Below are 15,359 nucleotides of genomic sequence, written 5' to 3' on the forward strand. Positions count from 1 at the left end.
TGGGGATTGTTGCTGAGGTTTTGTTTATTTTTTATGATGCTAGGAGTACAACCTCAGCACCTCACATGGAGATGCATTCCCTGTCTCTAACCTCATATATTTTTAAAACAATCTGAGACTCACAGAATCTGGTTTGCTATCAGTTGGTTGCATGAGGTTTCTGACATGGTCTCTTCAATGAACTCCATTAGAAAAAGGCTTGAGTCACAATTAGTTCATGGTTTCTGACATGTTCATAACTTATTAATTATTAAACTGGCTTGTTGAGTTCACTGACTTTTCCACGATCTTGTCACTTCACAGGAGTTGAGCTGAATGACCAGCTCTTGGGCAGTCAGCTCTTGGCCTGCACTCTCTCCTATAATACCCTCTGTGGGGAGGCCACCTCAGACCTGACGATGAAGCCTGACGGGCCCTATGACTTCTACCAGCACCCCAATGTCGCAGAAGCACGGCAGTGCCAACCTGTGCTTCAAGGTTTTTCAGAAGCTGTCCGTCAGTTGCTGGAGGAGTGGCCAGAGCACCCTGTACTTCAGCAGGTAGTGCAGCCAGCTAGGAAGGATGAATTGCCCAAGGACCCAAATTCACCCAGAGAATGTAGCCTCAGACTGTCTTCAGGGATGTTGACTTGCATGTCTGTACATAGAAACTAAGGTTTACCTCTAACCCAGTAAGATGTTCCTCAAATAGCTGCAGGAAGAACATGCCAGTTTTAGCAAATTTTATAGTAACTCCTAATATAAGGAATAATAAAGTTAGAATCAGTCTTATTTCCAGAATAATTACAAAAGATTTCCTCCCGTGGGGTTCCACAGCCCTGAACGTTTGCTTCCACAGTTTTTAATAGGTATCTGTGAAACAGACTGAAACTTCCTGTCTGCACTTTCACTGTTGGTCACTGAGTCTACTGAGTTAGCTGGGTCTTGGTGTCTTTTTTTTTAAGCTTCTGGTCGTAATGGACAGAATCCGTGGTTTCCCGCTCTCCAGTCCCATCTCAAAGCTCCTGAACGGCTTAGAGATCCTTCTGGCAAAGGCGCAAGTAAGATCATTTCTTCTTCCTTGTTTTAGTTTTTGGTATTTTGACAAGATTTCTCTTTTGACACTCAAGTTAGAACAGAAAGGTAAAATTTGGTTTAGAGAAAGATGAAGATTTGGGGTCTTTCTGAGTTGGGGTGAGGTTGGTGCCAGTGAGCAGCTGTTTGGAAACCAGGGCTCTAGGAGCTCACTGTGCTGGGACCACAGCCCCACACAGCCTCCACATCGTGACCGAAAGGACTCAGATGAGTTTGTTCAAGGAGAAAAGCCAGCAGCAGGAATTCTGGTACAGGCCAGACTGGTTTTTGTCTGCCTCTAACTTTGGTTCTGTGGTGTTGTATCGCATGACTGTTTGTGATACAGTGGAGAGTTGTATCACAATGTGAATTTGTACCTGTGATTAGTAAAAGTTGTTAGGGGCTCAGTAGTCTTCTCTTAAGGAAAATCCAAGATGTTACTGAGGGGGAGGAAGTAACTAAGAGGTTGAATAATGGCAACAAAAGGTGTTTGTTTCCTTAGGATTGGGAGGAGAATGCAAGTCGAGCATTGTCTCTCCGGAAACATCTTGATTTAGTCAGTCAGATGATCATTCGGTGGCGTAAACTGGAGCTGAAGTAAGTGACCTTTCCTTGCCTGCCCCAGGGGGGTTATGTGTATAATATGGCAGTTGTAGATGTGCTTTAATCACAGAGTTTAAAGCCAAGCATTGATCAGGCCATACATTCTGAAGCAGCAAACTAAATAGCTTCTCTATGACCATTTGTAAAAATGATGAATATTTAGCCAGGCGTGGTGGCTCATGCCTTTAATCCCAGCACTCGGGAGTTTGTGATCGAAAATGGATTTACCTAAATGTCTCTATTGCCTTTTCCTCCACTCCTTGCTGGTCAGCTGCTGGTCAATGAGTTTGGATAATACCATGAGACGCCATACTGAGAAATCCACCAAGCACTGGTTCTCCATCTATCAGATGCTGGAGAAGCACATGCAGGAACGCACAGAGGAACAGGAAGGTAAGGCTGGTGACTTGCAAGCTCTAGAGAAGCAGTCATCATAAAGTTATACCATCCTGTATGTCCAGGAACTAACTCAGTGTAGGTAGAGATTAACATGCTTGAATTAAAGCTGCTTCATACTAATCTTTTATAATTTTGTTGTGAGTGCATTTAATACATAACTTACGTACAGGTTTTATGTGGAAGTCAGTCACTGTAACCATAATCTTGGCTTCAATTTGATGTGGTACCTACCTAATGGCCTTCCTCCTTTGATGGATGCTGCACAGCATGCATTTTAGGGATGGGAGGGATGGTTGAAGGCAATGTATGTTTTGCTCTTTGGCTCTCTAAAGATGACAAGCAGATGACCCTGATGTTGCTGGTGAGCACATTACAAGCATTTATTGAAGGATCTTCGCTGGGAGAGTTCCATGTACGACTCCAAATGTTACTGGTTTTCCATTGTCATGTCTTACTGATGCCACAAATCGAAGGGAAAGGTAAGGGTTTTTTCCTCACTTACCATGTACTGCTTGTTTATTTTGAGACATGGTCTCACTATGAAGCCGTGACTTGCCTGGAGCTTGCTGCAGAATAAGCCCCATGTAAAAACTGCTGACGTCGGTTACTATCCCAGCAGGTTTGGAATTAAGTTGTCACTATAAACTGAGTATAGCTTGACATGAATGAGAGTTGGGGCAGACATTTTTATATGCCATTTTAATATAAGCATAGTATCTATTGATTTTATGAGTTTTAGACTCATAAAAGATTTTGAAGGATTGGTTTAAAGATATTCTCAGCATATCATCTGTTTTAAAAAATGGCAGTAAATCTGTTAGAAGTTAAAATGAAAGACAACCTGCAGTTTTGAGGAGTGCTAAGCTCAGACAAGTTTTTCACAAACCTGACTGTGGAATGTGCTATAATTTTATGGCATGGGGAATGAGGAAGACACAGGCTGGCACCAGAAGCCCTACAGTGAGTAATGGTTTTTCCCTTTTCATTTCTTCCAGATTCACTTTGCAGTGTTTTATGGAATTTGTACCATTTTTACAAGCAATTTCTTGACCCGGTCCAAGCTAAAATTGTGGAACTTCGTTCCCCCATAGAAAAAGAACTTAAAGTAAGATGAGTAGCTGTCATAATCATCCTTGAAAGGACAGAATCAGCCCATCCCTTTTCTTGTAAGCGGGAGGCAGGAGACAAGGGGAGGAGGCTGTAGAAGTTTATTAGGGAACCACTACAGGAAAGTCTGTGCTCTGCTGTCTACCTCAGGAGTGTGCCATATTACATGGGATGTGGGCCACAAAGTGCCTTGGGGCAGGGAGAGTCCTCTGTTTTTAATACTTCAGAGAAAGCAGGGTTGGAGAGCCTATGCTGATAGGAGGAACCTTGTTGATTTTTAAGCTGGAGTGCCTATCAAATAAGTTACTGGTGGGAACATCACCATTGATGATCATTTTTTGATTGATTTGAGGCAAATACGTGGTTCCCCTTTAGTCTTTTACATATTCCCTGATATACAGTCCTGTGTTTGGGATGGGATGGCCTCTGACCTTTGACAAGTAGATAATGTAGGGGAGAAAAGGGGAATACAAGCTTTTCTGACAAATACTTCCTTTGTCTTTCAGGAATTTGTGAAGATATCAAAGTGGAATGATGTCAGCTTCTGGTCCATTAAACAATCTGTGGAAAAGACACATAGGTAATCTGTCTTTTAAAACTGGGAGTAACCTTTCAAAAGCACAGTCCTGTATGGTAGGCTGCAAGACTACAGTGTTTTCTTGGCCTGACCTGTACTACCCTCAGGCTACCACAAACAAAATCTACTTACAAGAAGAATGTGTTCCTTGGGCAAAGCAGGCTGTGTGCCCAGTGGGCTGGTCTTCTGCCACCCACCAGCTATTTCTCTCTCTCTCTCTCTCTTTTTTTTTTTTTTTTTTTTTTTTGTTTTGTTTGGTTTGGTTTGGTTTGGTTTTGGTTTTGGTTTTTTGAGACAGAGTTTCTCTGTGTAGCTTTGCACCTTTCCTGGAACTCACTCTGTAGCCCAGGCTGGTCTCGAACTCACAGTGATCCACCTGGCTCTGCCTCCCGAGTGCTGGGATCAAAGGTGTGTGCCACCACCTCCCGGCCCAGCTATTTCTCTTGAGCAAAGCAACCCCAATGTGGCTGGCTTCAGTGTCCTCTGGTTGAAAAGGTGGGGGTAAAAGTATTTGGTATATTTTTTTCCCTAAAAATCCCAAATGATTATGAATACCTAAGGAGATCAGCATAACTATAAAAGATAAAAGCTGGGGTGTGTGTGTGTGTGTGTGTGTGTGTGTGTGTGTGTGTGTGTGTGTGTGTGTGTATGCGCACATTTAATTCTTTGCTTTTAAATTCTCTTAAAACGATGTGTTTTTGTTTTTAACCTTAATTTGTTACTACATGAGACCAGGACCCTCTTTAAATTCATGAAGAAATTTGAAGCTGTCCTGAATGAACCCTGTCAGTCATGTCTGGTGGAGAGCAACAAGGAAGAACGTCCTGACTGTTTGCCAAAGCCAACAGAGGAAGCTGCAATGGCAATGTCACCCATTCAGTGTCTGAACAGGGCACTGAGGGAGACCCTGTTAGCACAGCCAACAGCATGGCAGGTACTAGTTTGTGGCATGCTGCATGTTTAATCCCAAGGCAGTTAAACAGGATCTTTCAGGGTAAGGGATGAACTGGGAACTAGACACAGAATGCCTTTGGGATTTTCTTCTTTGGATCTGTATAGCATTTGATTGTTTGCCTGGCTATGTTACAGAACTATGATCTCAGGTTAGTCAGTTGGCTCAGCAGGTAAACTGATTGCTATATAATCCTGATGACCTGAGTTTGATCTCTGGAACCCACATTAAGGTTAGAAGGAGAGAATCAACTCCAAAAGTTTCCTGTGACACCCACAAAAATTCTGTGACCTGATCGCATCTATACACATGTCTTCAGACAATAAAATGTGCTATTGTAGCTGAACAGCTAGATGAGGATGCTGCTGTGTGTGCCCAGAGCAGTGCTGCTCAGAGCCTGCTCAGGTCAGAGTGTAAATGATTGCTTGTGGTTCCTCTCCAGCACCATGTTTGAGATGGTGTGCAAAATTCCTGAAAATGTAAGGGACAGAGCTCTGGAGTGCATGCTGACAGGTGGCTGCTCCTGCCATTTATTTTTGGGTCTAAAGAGCATTCCTCCAGAGAATACTCATTTTGAATCTTACTGGACTTCCCATCTGGGGTTCACAGAGTCAGTAATTAGGTCTCTGAGCTTTTTTAAGAATCATTCAAAAGGCATAGTAACTACTGCTTGTGTCTCCAGATGCTGGCAAATTTCAATGGACTGTTTGTCAACTCACTGCTGTCATACTGATCACAATGTTTTGTGTGCTGATGATGACAGCACAGGGATTTCAGGCGTGGGGGTGCTGGTGAGAAAATGTGCCACAGTGGGTGAAGTTCTTCCTTTAATTGATACCGGCCTTAATACCTGTGAAGTGTCCTTGGGACAAGGAGGATAGAGATAAACAGTAGTACAAGTGGGATTTGCTGAGCCCATTTGCCTTGGTTTAGTACCATGATGACTGCAGTCTTACTGTTCATCCTATGTTGATAGGTTAAAAGCTCATGACTTGCTAGTTCAGTCACATACAAAAGAGTAATTCAGGTTTTTAAACATCCATCTATATGTACTTATGTCTATTCCTGAGATGATGTTGTATTTGCTGAGTGAGGAAGGAGGAAGGTGCAGGGAGAAGTTGATTCAATAAATTTAGTGTCCATCAAGTTAAAACTTATTCTGGCCGGGCAGCAGTGGTGGTGGTGGTGGTGGTGGTGGTGGTGGCAGCGGCGGCGGCGGCGGCGGCGGCGGCGGCGGCGGCACACGCCTTTAAACCCAGCACTTGGGAGTCAGAGGCAGGCGGATCTCTGTGAGTTTGAAGCCAGCCTGGACTACAGAGTGAGTTCCAGGACAGCCAGGGCTACACAGAGAAACCCTGTCTTGGGGGGAAAAAAAAACAGGGAGAAGGGAGCAAATATTACTCTGGTTCTTGGTAGTGACACCACCCTGTACTGTCTCCAAGGCTTCAGTTCCAGAGCAATGTCAGGATGCTGGTCCTCTGTCTGTGGAAGGAGAGCTTCTGCGTCGCTTGCCAAGACTCTCAAAGCGAATGAGGAAAATGTGCCTGATGTTTATGAAGGAGAGCCCCCTACCTTGCCTGGTGGAAAGCCTTGACCAGTTCACTGGTGAGTGCCAATAGCCAGGGCAAAAGGGAAACTTGCTCTGATGGCTGGAATGTGGGACCTGTGTCATTTTTGACATCTCACACATTTTTAAAACAAGTGCTAAAAATCCAAGTCCAAAGGCTGAGGCCTGCCAGTAATCTAGGGGATCTTTAACCCCTCTGTCCTCACATGAAAACAGGAATTGTAGGCTGCCTTGATCTTGGTTGGTTGTTTGTGTCTTTCTGTATTGTCCAGGTGGGTCTCAAACTCCAGGATGCTAGTGACTTCCTGCCTCAGCATCTCCATGGCAGTTTTAGAGGATCCAACACCTTTCTCTGGCCTCTAGGCACCAGACACAAATGGTTCATAGACATATGTGCAGGCAAACACTTAACACACATAAAATTAAAAGACAAATCTTTTTTTTTTTTTTTTTTTTCTCCTCTGAGACAGGGTTTCTCTATGTAGCCCTGGCTGTTCTGGAACTCACTCTGTAGACCAGACTGGCCTCAAACTCAGAGATCCACTTGCCTCAACCTCCAGAGTACTGGGATTAAAGGTGTTCCCCATCACCACCTGTCAGTAAATCTTTAAAAACAAAAATTAGTCAAGTGGAAGCCAGGTGTGATAAGGCACATTCAAGAATCAGACCCAGGTGGATATTTGGGTTCAAGGGTAGCTACATAATGAGACTCTGTCTCACCAAAAGGAAAAAGAAAGGCTTTTAAAGACAGGACTGGAGAGCTGGCTCAGCAGTTAAGAGCATTGATGGCTCTTCCAGAGGACTCATTCATGTTCAATCCCCAGCACCCACATGGCAGCTCACAACTGTCTGTAACTCCAATTCCAGGGAGTCTGACACCCTCACAGACATACATGCAGGCAATACACCGATGCACAGAAAGGGAAAATAAAGTATTAAAAAAATAATTTGGCCTGGTTGTGGTGGTGCACATCTTTAGTCCCATCACTCAGGAGGCAGAGGCAAATGGATCTCTATGAGTTCGAGGCCAGTTTTGTCTACAAAGTGAGATCCAAGACAGCCAGAGCTGTTACACAGAGAAAGAAACCCTGTCTCAAAAAAAAGCTAAATAAATAAAAGAATTAGTGCTACAGATAAGTGCTCATGAACTTGTATAGATTAAAAAAGCACTTAGCTTATACTAGCTATAGGGAAGGGATGAAATACAATTATCAGATATTCCTTTTGGGTGATTAAAATTCATGGTATAATAAACTACACTGTTGGTACTCAATACATAGGTTTTCTTTGGTTTGGTTTATTTTAAAGAGATAACAAAGCTAAGAGTTATATCATTTTCCCATTTATCTTTACAAGTGTAGTTCATACAGTTCATTGACCATTTATTTACCAAATGCTAGGGACTATTGAAAGTGCAGCTGAAAGATGAACAGGACTTATGGCCTCCATGCCACAGGAGGTCCTAGAAACAGAGCAAACGTGCCCGCATTAACAAAGCCTTGGGATTTTATGTTTTCCCTACAGGTGACGTGATTTCCTCTGTAAGTGAGTTGCAGAACTTAAACGTGAACCCCTCTGCTGAGAAAGAAAAGCAGCAATCAGAAGCCAAGCACATTCTCATGCAGAAGCATCGAGCTTTGTCGGATCTCTTTAAACACCTTGCAAAAATTGGTAAGGGTAGCTCCTGAAATACTAGGAAGTATAATTACCACCTTTTGCTTTTATTTTAAAGTTTTAGTATGTACACATGTGATGTGTGAGGCTGCTCATGGAGACCAGAAGAGAGAATCTCTTCCCCTAGAGCTGGAATTACAGACAGTTGTGAGCTACTTAGTACAGGTGTTAGGAACTGAACTCAGGGTCATCATGAAGAGCAGCAAGCACTCTTAACCACTCTTAACTACCCACCCCTGTAATTAGCCTCGGGGTAGTGGTGACATGGGGGGGAAATTCCTGAAACCATATAAAACAGAATACTAGACAAAGGTGTGGAATGTCATTCTCAGAGTTCTGGTCATACAAAGGAAAATGCTACAATGAACTGCTGGTTCCCACACATTTTCAAATTTTGTGGTGAGGTATCTCAGAACTGATATTCTGCTTTCAGCAGTATCTCTCTCCTATCATAGGTAGAGAATAGTGCTTTTCAGCATCTGAGTCACTTAGGGAATCGTGTTAAAATGTTAGGATTGAGCCTGTTTTAGTTGGTGCATTTCTTTACTGCTGCATAGTCCAAGCTGGCCTCACACTCATGATCTTTCTTCCTGGACCCTCCCAGGGGCTGAGATTATAGGCTTGGGCTATCACCCCTGGCTACCTGAAGCCATATTTCTGACAGGTTTCTGGTGATACATGTCCCAGACTTCACTTTGATGAGAGGGCCATTAGAGGACACAGCCTTTTCTCACTGAGTTACTGTGCATTAATGAGTGCTGTTGATTTCCTAGGTCTGTCATATCGAAAAGGTCTTGCCTGGGCCCGTTCAAAAAGTCCTCAAGAGTTGCTTCATCTTCACCCCTTAGATCTCCAGAGCGCCTTGTCTATAGTCAGCAGCAGTCAGGAGGCCGAGTCTCGGTTGGTTTGTTTTTAAATTGTACATTGCGGAAGTCACTCAGCTTCCAAAAGGACCTGCGCCTATACATGAAATGTTCATTTCTTCTGCCTTTCCTTGTGTGTGCCGCCCTGCTCTGTTGGTGTGTGTGCTGTGTCCTTCACTGCTGACCTGCAGCCTCACCCCGTGGCCTCTTGCTCTGCTCCTTTGCTTCCCTGAGGCCTGCTTACCTGACCTCTTTGACAGCTGGGAATGTCCCCATAGTTTTGCTATCTCCGGTGTGTGTGAGTTTTAAAATACTCAGTTTGAGAACTGATCACCTTGAGAAAAACCTGTCCGTGTTTTCATCTACCTAGAGTCCCTAAGTGATCTGCATGTGTTTTAGTGCTCAGTGTCTCTGTGGGACTTTAAATTTGAGTCAGAACAGCATTGTAAAGGGGGAAATTATAGACCAGCTTTCAAGAGTTACAGTTTTTCAAGATAGCTGGCCAAATGGGCTTGCATTCTTAATTGGTGCCCATGTAGCTGTGACTGAGCTGTCCCTCTCCATTTGACAGGACACGTGTTTTTCAGTTTATTTTATTCTCTAGCACCTGTGTAGGCCCATGTTAAGCTGTCCCTACCTTGTTAGCATTTTGTGTATGTCTGTCCCTGGTTCTTTGTTACCTGACTAGCCCCTGTTGACGTCGGGGTTTATAAGACATACTTTCCATCATCAAGTCAGTTTATGAAGGTTTCACGGGGAAAGCAGCCCACTGCTGTTTCTTGTTTGCCGTAACGCATCCAGGACTAAGTGTCCTCCTCACAGACACAGCGATGTCAACTGGTGACTCTGGGTCACTCCTGAATGTGCTCAGAAGTCTTGAGTCCTTGGGATCTTCAGTGCACATTTGTGGTGGCTTTACTTATTTTTTTTTTAATTTCTTACTGATACAGTGTTTATCTTCTCTTTGTCAAACCCTAAGCCAAGCACTTTCCCCAGACTTGCTGGGGTGATACAGGAAAAGGAACACACAGGGCAGACGGGACATGACAGAGCTATGGGAGGTGGAAGTGGAGACGGCTACTTCATGTGGCGAAGAGGAGGAGAAAGGCCACCATTAGGCAGAAGAGCCCCAGGGCCTCTGAGAGGGCAAAGCCCAGAATTACGTAGGAGAAGAGCTGTTGCTTCAGAGAAGGGTTCCTGGCATAACCAATGATTGCGGCTCCCCAGAATAGTCCCAATCCCGGCCCCAGAGCCAGCCATCCCAGCTGTGGCAGCCCCAGCCCCAGTGAACTTGGCGGCTGTGTTGATGTCCCTGGAAATGATGCTGGTTTGGAAGCTGGGGCTAGGGATGAGTGAGGTCAGAGGACAAGGGACTGCCCAACTGCTGAGGCCCTCATCTGTCCATGTCTGTGGTCGGTTCAACTGCACTGCAGACAGTGGAAGACTCCTCAGTTGAGAGGTGCTCCTGATCAGGGAGGGGGTGCAGATGAACTTGGAGCAGGCATACATTTTCAGGGGTGAGGGGCCAAGGCGGGAGAGCTGCTCCCAGGGTTAGAGAAGACAGAAAGGGCAGTTGTTGTGGTTTTAATACAATAAGTTGCTTGGTTTGGTTTCTTTTCTAGGCTCCTCACAGAAATCTCGTCTTTGTGGGATGGGTGCCAGAAGTATTTTTATCGCTCTCTTGCACGGCACACCAGGCTTACTGCAGCCCTTGCAACTCCTGTCAAGGTAGACTGACGTGGGCTGGGGAAAGCATCTGCCATGTTCATCCATGTCACCGTCTTTATCAGGCAATAACAAGCTTGTTAAATTTAAATCAGTGTAATAGTGTAGATCCTAGAACAGCTTAGAGTAAGTACCATTCATTGCATTTGCCAAGAGGACCATCTTTACTCTTGTGAGTTGAGAACAGACCACATCTGCCCATAGTTGGTGTTACACCTCATTCTTCCCCTGGATGTCAGTGATCTCTAGAAGCTAGTCTGAAAGCCACTGCTGGAAGACAGCGTGTACTGCTGCTCACACCCCACTGTATGTGCATAAGTTCACCTAAGTTTCACGGAATAGCTTGGGGGATTGAAAGATGGCTCAGTGGTTAGGAGCAAAAGACCCAGGTTCAGTACCCAGCCCTCACATAGTGCCTCGTTACTGTCTAAAATCCAGTTCCAGGGCATCAGACGTCCTCTTTTGACCTCCAGACATGTACATGGCGCACATACATGCAGGCAAAACAAACTCATAATTGTTGTTGTTGTTGTTTTGTTTTGTTTTTTGAGGAAGAATTAGTTTGGTGCATGTGTGGGGAGGGCAGGGATTATCAGCAATGCCTTCAGCATGCTTTTTCTCTTCCCTCTGCCAGGAGATTGGCATGGGTAATGTTGACAGATGTAAAGGGTTCTCAGCACACTTGATGAAGCTGCTCATCCGACAGCGCCGCTCCCTGACCACACTGACTGAGCAGTGGATCATCCTCAGGTATGTTCTGGTGGAAAGGGTTGCTGCAAATAGGAGGATCTGTGCAGATCAGCTGAGAGGAATACCCTCCACTCTCTGAAGTGGGTTGAGCCCGCCCAAAGAGGTAGGTAGTGTCTTTTGGTCCTACTGCTTCATTTGATGCCAGGCCAGGGCACTACCCATGGTCTGGAGAAAAGTGGTCTGTGGAGTGAGGACAGGGCCTAGCCAAACAGTAAAAAGAGTATTGTGAGCTGGATCTGGAATGACGCCCTTCACTGGGATAAGCTGAAAGTCAGTGTTGTATTTTTGGTCGTGGGGCTTCCTGATCTTTGGGACTGGGGATAAGTCTGCCTCTGTCAGGATTTTAGATTTCCCCAGGTGGCAGTTTGTTCCCCAAATAGAAACAGATAATTAAAAGATGAGGACATTAGGAAAGCTGCCATCCTGTTGAGTGGATTCTTGGCTGAGAGACAATATTTCTAAACTATATTCAGTTTGGCTTCTGTTTTTTCCTCAGTTCATTGGGGCTTATTTAGCAAAACAGAGTACATTTGCAAGGTAGTAAGAGTTGAAATCACTGCAGTGCTGTGACTGTTAGCTGGCTGGCAGATTAGCTTCAGCTGGTAATGGCATGAGTTTTGATGCCATTCCTGAAATACTGAAGAATGTGTTTAATTTGGGGAGGCATTTTAATAGACTTTTTCCTGTTTTCCCATACCTAGATGACCCCCACTCCCACCCCGTGTGTGTGTCTGTCTGTCTGTCCATCTGTCTGTCTGTCTGTCTGTCTGTGTGTTTAAATGTAGTCCTGGCCTCTGCTGTTGAACTGGTCTTCTACTGAGCTCTATCCCTAGCCCTTCGAAATTACATGAAAAAGCCATATTTGTTCAGAAGTATACAGGCATATTTACTCTTTATAAACAACCTGAAGATGCCATTGTCCTTTCCCCACATTCTTCTGCCCAGGAACCTCCTCAGCTGTGTCCAGGAGATTCACAGCAGGCTGACTGGGCCTCCCGTCTATCCTGTGGCCTTCCCGCCTCAGGACAGCGTGCAACAGTGGACAGAACGACTGCAGCACCTGGCCATGCAGAGCCAGATCCTGCTGGAGCAGCTCTCCTGGCTCTTCCAGTGCTGTCCCAGTGCAGGGCCGACTGCAGGCCGCAGTGATGCTCCAGTGCAGGAACAGCCTTCTGTGCCCCACCTGGGAAGAACAGATACCAAGGGGCCAGTATCAGAGGCAATGCCAGACTTACTTCCCTCTGATCTGAGCTACCCATCCCCAGTACCTAGAAGTCAGCTGCCATCTGGTTGCCAGATGCGGAGACAAGATCGACTTTGGCAGCAGTCAACTGCAGGGTTGACAGAGCTGCTGAAAACCATTAAAACTGTGAAAGCTGGTGTTGACAGAATCAGACAGCAGTCTTGTGAGACCCTCTTTCATACATGGTAAGTGTGTCTGTCTTGCTTATGGAGACTTCAGCCTTGGGCTAAAAATCATGAAAAGAATTGTGTTTGAGTCCTGTTACTCAGCAAACCTACATGGCACTTTGTGCCAGCTGACTGTAAGCTTTGAGACACAGCCTGTTTGCTGTGGTTAGAGGGAGAGGGGAGGAGGTGTTGGCTGTAGCCCCTTCGTTCCTTTCAACATGTGATATTTCTGTTGCAGGGAAGATTTTGAAGTTTGTTCTTCTGGGCTGAATTGCCTGTCTCAAGTGTCCACTCATTTGCAAGGCCTAGAGTCCTTGTTCATTCTTCCAGAGATAGAGGCTGAGCAGACAGATGCACGAATGGCATTAGTTGAAAGCCTGCAATATCTAAGAGGTGAAGTTAGTAAAGCCATACATGACTTCACTGCCTGGAAAGCACGTCTGTTCATCTCACACAAGCAAGGAGGTGAGAACTTAGAAGTGAGGTGATGACTTGTTCTGTCCTGTTAGGTTGTGCCCCAGAGGAGCACAGGCTGTTACAGCTTCCCTTAGGCTGAAATGCCTGAGGCCAATATGTAAGATAAACTCAGAGTTTGTATACACCACATGACTATTGTTCCTCCTCCTCTCCCTCCTCCTCCTTTGTATTCTTTTTGTATCGTTGATACGAAATGATGGCTTCATAGTTTAACAGGCAAGGAATCTGCCTTTCTAGCCTTGGATCCATCACCACGTCACATAGCGACTAGCCAATAATAGAGAACTTTACTTAGCTATTTAACAGTGCGTATTACTCGAGATTCAGCTTTGCTGTATATCATGTTGCTTACTAGGAAACCAGATGTTGGAGGAAAGCTTTGTTGAAGACTTTTCAGAGCAAATGGAAACTGCCATCCGGGCCATCCTCTGCACCATCCAGAACTTATCAGAAAGGAACAGTAAGAAAGCAGAAGACAGCCCCGCTGAAAAGAGACCACAAGGAGAGGATGGTATGGCTGAAGTTGTGTGAAAATTAACTTTAGATTAATCTGATTCATTTCGTTAATGCTTTGTTACTTTGGCTAACTAAAGACAGATATTAGACAAAGGCTTCATGAGTAGAGATGTGAAAAGGTTTGTTTTGCTGCTTGTATTGTTAGAAATGAAAGAAGAGGCAGGCTTTGAGAGACTGCAGCCAGGACATCTAACCAAACTCTTAGAGGACGACTTCTGGGCCAGTGTGAGCACTTTACATGTCCAGAAAATCATTTCTTCTGTCTCGGAGCTGCTGGAGAGGTTAAAGTCCTGCAGTGAGGATGGCAACACGACCAAGCACAAGGTACCCTACATTCGGAGCAGACCAGTGCTCCTCAGAGTAGATGAGGAGAGTGGCCTTCATCATTCCACAGGGAGGGTTCAGAGTAGACCCCGGTGCCCAGATCACTGAGGACTTGGTCACTGATGAGCTCTAAAAAGACTGAGCATTTGCTCTGATAGGTGCAAAGCTGCTGCCATCCAGAATACCCCTTGTGTCACATCCCCATCACATGCTGTATCAGGCATAAGCTATATCAGTAAAAAGCAACTTATTTTGTAGGACATTGTTACTCTGTTTTATTACATCAAGTGCCAACTCTGATCTGTTAGTAAAATTCATTGGTAAATCCTTCTTTAAAAAAATAAAGTGCTGGGCTAAAGAGCCGCCTAGGTGGTTAAGAATGTATACAGCTCTGTTCGAGGACCTGGGTTTGATTCCCAGCACCCATGTTAGGAGGCAGTAATAATAATGCTGTATGCTGTGTTCATGGCTCAGACTTGTAACCCCAGCACTTGGGAGGCTGAAGCAAGAGAATCACCATTTATCTAAGGCCAGCCAGGGCTACTTGGTGTGTTCTAGGACAGCCTAGGCTACAGGGTAAGAAGATCCTGTCTCAAAAACAATAATAGTAGTAGCAATAGTAATAGAAATGATGGTACGGATGCTGATAACTAAATAAATGACTGGCTGGGAATATCCAGTGAATGTTTATGAATATGTATAAGGAAAAGGTCTCTGGGCTAGGAGATGAGGCTAAAACACATGCAGCTTACCATGAACGACTTGGAGCACCTTCCTGCATTGTGGGGCACACTGTCTAGTTGTAGAACATCTCATCTCTCCAGAGGGGATGCCTCTTCAGCAGTGTGACTGGGTGTTTGTCTGTCTCAGGTCTTCAGCCAGTCCTGCTGCCTGCTAGTGCGCCTGGTCCCCATGCTCTGCAGCTTCTCAGACCTTATCCTCTTCTTCCTGACCCTGTCTCTGGCAACTCACCGGAGCACTGCCAAGCTGCTCTCTGTGCTTGCCCAGACCTTCACAGAGCTCGCCCAGAAGGTAAGGACTGTCAGTGTGAAATGCCATGGAACACACAGGCATTTCACGTCGTTGCAGGGCTTGCTGGGCATTTATGGTGGGCTGTCAGAAATACCAGGGGGTGGTCTATCTCTTTGGGGTTCAAGGCTTTGTCTGAAAACTGATTGCTAAGCAGGTTTCCACTAAGGTCTTAAAACTTGACCAAAGGGGCTATCTAAAGACTGCTGCCTTCTCTTAGGTCAGCCTTCCCTCCCTGTTGATTTGAAGTCTTCAGATATCTCTTGAGCAAGATAGATCCTTAAGGCTGTTTGATTATGATTAAATGATAAAGGGGGCTCTTCATGTTAAAGAA

General features: G+C 45.1%; 1 protein-coding gene and 1 pseudogene across 1 annotated transcript in view; one reads left to right on the forward strand and one right to left on the reverse strand.

Moving 5' to 3' along the window:
• Positions 1 to 15,359, forward strand: part of Mdn1 (midasin AAA ATPase 1) — a 144,940-nt gene that overhangs the window by 102,474 nt on the left and 27,107 nt on the right. Inside the window, exons 66-83 of the mRNA XM_036179625.1 lie at positions 304 to 539; positions 944 to 1,039; positions 1,555 to 1,649; positions 1,927 to 2,048; positions 2,387 to 2,533; positions 3,050 to 3,159; positions 3,668 to 3,741; positions 4,474 to 4,672; positions 6,133 to 6,295; positions 7,782 to 7,928; positions 8,705 to 8,831; positions 10,417 to 10,522; positions 11,154 to 11,269; positions 12,215 to 12,697; positions 12,918 to 13,144; positions 13,512 to 13,667; positions 13,818 to 13,996; positions 14,867 to 15,028. Coding sequence (XP_036035518.1) covers positions 304 to 539; positions 944 to 1,039; positions 1,555 to 1,649; positions 1,927 to 2,048; positions 2,387 to 2,533; positions 3,050 to 3,159; positions 3,668 to 3,741; positions 4,474 to 4,672; positions 6,133 to 6,295; positions 7,782 to 7,928; positions 8,705 to 8,831; positions 10,417 to 10,522; positions 11,154 to 11,269; positions 12,215 to 12,697; positions 12,918 to 13,144; positions 13,512 to 13,667; positions 13,818 to 13,996; positions 14,867 to 15,028 — 2,945 coding nt within the window. The remainder of the gene's footprint in view (positions 1 to 303; positions 540 to 943; positions 1,040 to 1,554; positions 1,650 to 1,926; positions 2,049 to 2,386; positions 2,534 to 3,049; positions 3,160 to 3,667; positions 3,742 to 4,473; positions 4,673 to 6,132; positions 6,296 to 7,781; positions 7,929 to 8,704; positions 8,832 to 10,416; positions 10,523 to 11,153; positions 11,270 to 12,214; positions 12,698 to 12,917; positions 13,145 to 13,511; positions 13,668 to 13,817; positions 13,997 to 14,866; positions 15,029 to 15,359) is intronic.
• On the reverse strand, positions 9,877 to 10,303 carry LOC118577369 (annotated as a pseudogene).

This window comes from Onychomys torridus, chromosome 2 (genome assembly GCF_903995425.1).
Source record: "Onychomys torridus chromosome 2, mOncTor1.1, whole genome shotgun sequence".
Classification (NCBI taxonomy): Eukaryota; Metazoa; Chordata; class Mammalia; order Rodentia; family Cricetidae; genus Onychomys; species Onychomys torridus.